The sequence below is a fragment of the Argiope bruennichi genome, chromosome 6, assembly GCF_947563725.1.
Source record: "Argiope bruennichi chromosome 6, qqArgBrue1.1, whole genome shotgun sequence".
NCBI lineage: Eukaryota > Metazoa > Arthropoda > Arachnida > Araneae > Araneidae > Argiope > Argiope bruennichi.
In genome coordinates this window covers 62,977,543-62,981,882 of record NC_079156.1, presented here as the reverse complement: position 1 = coordinate 62,981,882, position 4,340 = coordinate 62,977,543, and the positions used below count along the sequence as shown (strand labels likewise).

Below are 4,340 nucleotides of genomic sequence, written 5' to 3'. Positions count from 1 at the left end.
AATATGTATAACATATATTAAGTATATGAACAATCATATAATGTTCAAATTTATGAGCATATTTTATTTTTTCTCAGTATAGACGGATTTTTCCATATTTAGGTTTACATAGATAGAACTTTAAACTCAGTGAAGCCTACGGTATACTATATGGAAAAAACAACAAGCATAAAATACGAAAGACCAAAAAATAATGGAGATCTCATACAATATGGGAAATTTGTCTAAAATCTAAAAAGTTAGTCGTTAACTATAACTACTTTCTTGTGTTATTTATTTGTTTAGTATTTAATAGTTGTTAAATAATAATTATAAAAAATTATTTTAGAAAACTACATTTTGAATAAGCACATTTTATTTGTTTGTTTTTACAAATTGCATCCGAAAAACCATCTAACGTTAGAATTTGGTTGTCTTAATGCAAGCATTCCTTTTAAACAATTCGTGATCACTTATTTCACGAGAACAACCTGTTCTATTTTCCATCAGCATACAAAAAAATACGTTTAAATAAATTTAACGATAGAATGTCCATTTCTCTGTTATTCTTGAGAAAATTCTTCATCATATACGTCACACGAATATAGTTTCATATTTCTATGATTTCGATAATGCACATTTAAATTTGATTTATGTACAAATTCTTTGAGACAGATATCACAAGAATATGGTTTTTCATTTGTATGAATTCGACAATGAATATTTAAATTTTGTTGAAGAGAAAATTCTTTACCACAAACGTTGCAAAAATACGGTTTTTCATTAGTATGCGTTCGATAATGGATATACAAATTCGATCTATGAGTAAATTCTTTCCTACAAATCTCACAAGAATAAGGCTTTTCAAGTGTATGAACTCGATAATGATTATTTAAACTTGATTTATGAGCAAAGGTTTTACCACATACAGTGCAGAAATGCGGTTTTTCTTTCGTATGAGTTCTATAATGACTTTCTAAATTAATTTTCTGGGAAAACTTTTTCTTGCACACATTGCAAGAATAGGGCTTTTCATTTGTATGAATTCGATAATGCACTTTTAAATTATTTTTATGAGTAAATTTTTTATTACATACATCACAAGAATACGGTTTTTCATTTGTATGAATCCGATAATGATTATTTAATGTTAATTTATGTGTAAAGGGTTTGCCACACACATCACAAAAATATGGTCTTTCCTTTGTATGAATCCGATAATGAATATTTAATGTTGATTTATGCGCAAACTTTTTACCACACACATCACATTCATACGGTTTTTCATTTGTATGAATTCGAGAATGAATATTTAAGGTTGATTTCTGAGTAAATTTTCTACTACATACATCACAAGAATACGACTTTTCCTTTGTGTGAATTAGGTAATGCTTGTTTAAATTCCATTTCAATGCAAATTTCTTGCCACATACATCACATGAATATGGTTTTTCATTTGTATGAATCCGATAATGATTATTTAATGTTAATTTATGTGTAAAGGGTTTGCCACACACATCACAAAAATATGGTCTTTCCTTTGTATGAATCCTATAATGAATATTTAATGTTGATTTATGAGCAAACTTTTTGCCACACACATCACATTCATACGGTTTTTCATTTGTATGAATTCGAGAATGAATATTTAATATTGATTTTTGTGTAAAGTTTCTACTACATACATCACAAGAATATGGCTTTTCCTTTGTGTGAATTAGGTAATGCTTGTCTAAATTCCATTTCAATCCAAATTTCTTGCCACATACATCACACGAATATGGTTCTTCATCTGTATGAACTCGATAATGTATGTCTAAGTAAGATTTCTTAGAAAATTCTTTACTGCATGCCTGACAAGAATACGGTTTTCCGTTTCTATACCTTTGATAATACAAGTTTAAATTGCATTTGGCAGAAAAGAGTTTACTGCATACATTATTAGAATGAAGTTTTTCATTTGCATGAGTTTGAAAATGTCTATTTAACAGCAAGGTGTCCGAAAATTCCTTGCTGCAGATATCACACAGGAAGTTTTTCTTCACCACGAGAATTTCGCTTTTGGCATTTATATCTGTATCAATTACTGTTGCACGCGAAATTCTGATCAATTGTTTTTCATTCGTCGTGGCATATATCGCCATTTCCAATGTCCCCTAAAGATTTTCTTTATTAATAACGATTAAGTTATTAAAAATTTCAAAAAGTCAATATAATAAACTTCTTTTTCTAAAGAAACGCCTTGTTTCAAACTGTTGCTGTCACCTAAAAGAATAATGTTAATACCATTTAAGTCATTTAAACAATCTAAAGGGGTATTTTGTGGATATTAAGGCCAGTTATATGGCAGCCAATAGACAGCGCATGTGCAGAAAGGAATTAATTTATGTGTGCTACAATTTCATAAGATATTCCATGCTTGGCTCTAAACTACCTTTTGGCGTCCCTGATTCTTTTTCTTCTTCACTGAGTATTATATTTAGTGGTCAGTTCAGGGGCTGATTTATGTTTGCCACAATTTCATGTGATAGATTCAGGCATTCCATGCTTGGATATAAATTGTCATTTTGGGGTCCTTGAATTCTTCTTTTTCACTTCATATCTTATTTAGTGGCCAGTTCAGTTATCACCCGACTCTCTTTTGCGATAGTCATATTATTCTGATTCCTTTTGGTCTAATATTGCAATTTTTTTTTATGATGGCACTTCAAACTTTTCACATATCTTTAACCTTTTCAACATTTGAAAATGTCAGAATTAATCTATTAAAAAAACCCGCCAAATTTTTCATATACATGCGCAATAAGAAAACAATAGATTACAACGGCATGTTGTTATCCCGTTGGGGCAAGTATTTGTTATGAATCGATCAGCATTTTTCAGCCTTTCTACCCATGCGCTGCCTACTGACCGTCTTATAACTGGCCAAGTGTAAATTCGCCTTTTTATATTAAATACCAATCATTAGCTTCTTTCTTTGCATTAATAGCATATGCTTGGTGAATATAATTAATAGATTAACATGACATGCAGTTAATACACATATACGATTTTTTTTTGTTGTTGTTAGTAGCAATCATTTAAGAAATCGAACATTTTTGTCTTTGCCTTCCCTTGATCTTTTTGAAATTTCGGTAAAATATAATTAAATCCCCGTTCTCTCTTCTAAACGATAAAATATTTCAACCGTCTGAAAGTTACCAAAATTCCGCTACCATGAACAATGGCGATCAAAAAATGCTCGCCAAGGAAACATTTCACCAAATTTTAAAAATTTACACAAATGCGTAAATATATACTCAAATGCATAAATATATATATATATTAGCAGTACCCGCACAGCGTTGCCAATGTCTTAACATCTAAGAGGAAAAATTAGCTTTAAACTTAAGTCTAGCTTCTACCCGATATGACATGGGAATGTCATGCGGAATCAAAAAGATATTTAGAAATCATCAAAAATAATTACAAAACATTTTTTATAGCACAGATTCAGAAACAGTTAGGGCTAAACTTTGATATACAGTCATTTGGCGCCTTGCGAGGTTGGCAATTTTTCTGTGGAGCTTTATTTGGGGTTACATGGCCACCATTTTTTTTATGTTACTGTATGCTACTGTATTTCGATCCCCTTGATTTCCCTTATTTTTTTCCTGCTGCACATACTTCTACTTACTTTCATTATTTTCGATTAAATTTTTTGCATGCATTTTATTTTACTACATTTATGTACTTTTTTTTATATATATTTCAGCTAATTTGCTGCAGCTTTCCTCGGAACCTTTAGATTGGAAACGCTATTGCTGCCGTTCTCGCCACATTCAGCCATTTCGCTAAAATTTGGCGAAAAACTATTTTTGGGGTGAAACTGACTGTACATCAATGCTGTTCCATATTAAGACTGTTAAAATGGTTTCAATTTTCCCTTGTAAAAACACATGCCTTTTGATTCATCTTTCCAATTTAAAGCTGGGCTAAGCTTTGATATACAGTCATTTGGTGCCTTGCGCAATTTTTCGGTGATCTTTTGCTACCGTTACCTTACTGCCATTCTCGTCACATTCGGCCATTTCGCCAAAATTTGATGATATATTATGACGATATATTATTTTTTGGTAAAAATGACTGTATATCAAAGCTGTTCCTAAAGCTGAACAATATGGACAGGCTATAGACATTGTTCCTATTGAAACCGAGGCATCATTTCAGTAATCCACACATGGATCGAAATTCAGAATGGAGTACTCGCTCGGACCAAATATCAGGAACGTTTGTTCTTTCACTTCTTCTCCTGTGTCCCAAATTTAAATGTCTTTCTCTGTCAACAGACAGGTGAGATTCATTCTGTGTCTGTAATTCAA

General features: G+C 31.3%; 1 protein-coding gene across 1 annotated transcript; it reads right to left on the bottom strand.

Annotated features, from left to right (window-relative positions):
* Positions 1-542: 542 nt before the first annotated feature.
* Positions 543-4,049, bottom strand: LOC129971760 (gastrula zinc finger protein XlCGF49.1-like). Its single transcript, XM_056085736.1, has 2 exons — positions 4,020-4,049; positions 543-1,304 (listed from the first exon to the last, which is right to left on the bottom strand). The coding sequence occupies exons 1-2, from the start codon at positions 4,047-4,049 to the stop codon at positions 543-545; spliced, it is 792 nt and encodes a 263-aa protein (XP_055941711.1).
* Positions 4,050-4,340: the final 291 nt, after the last annotated feature.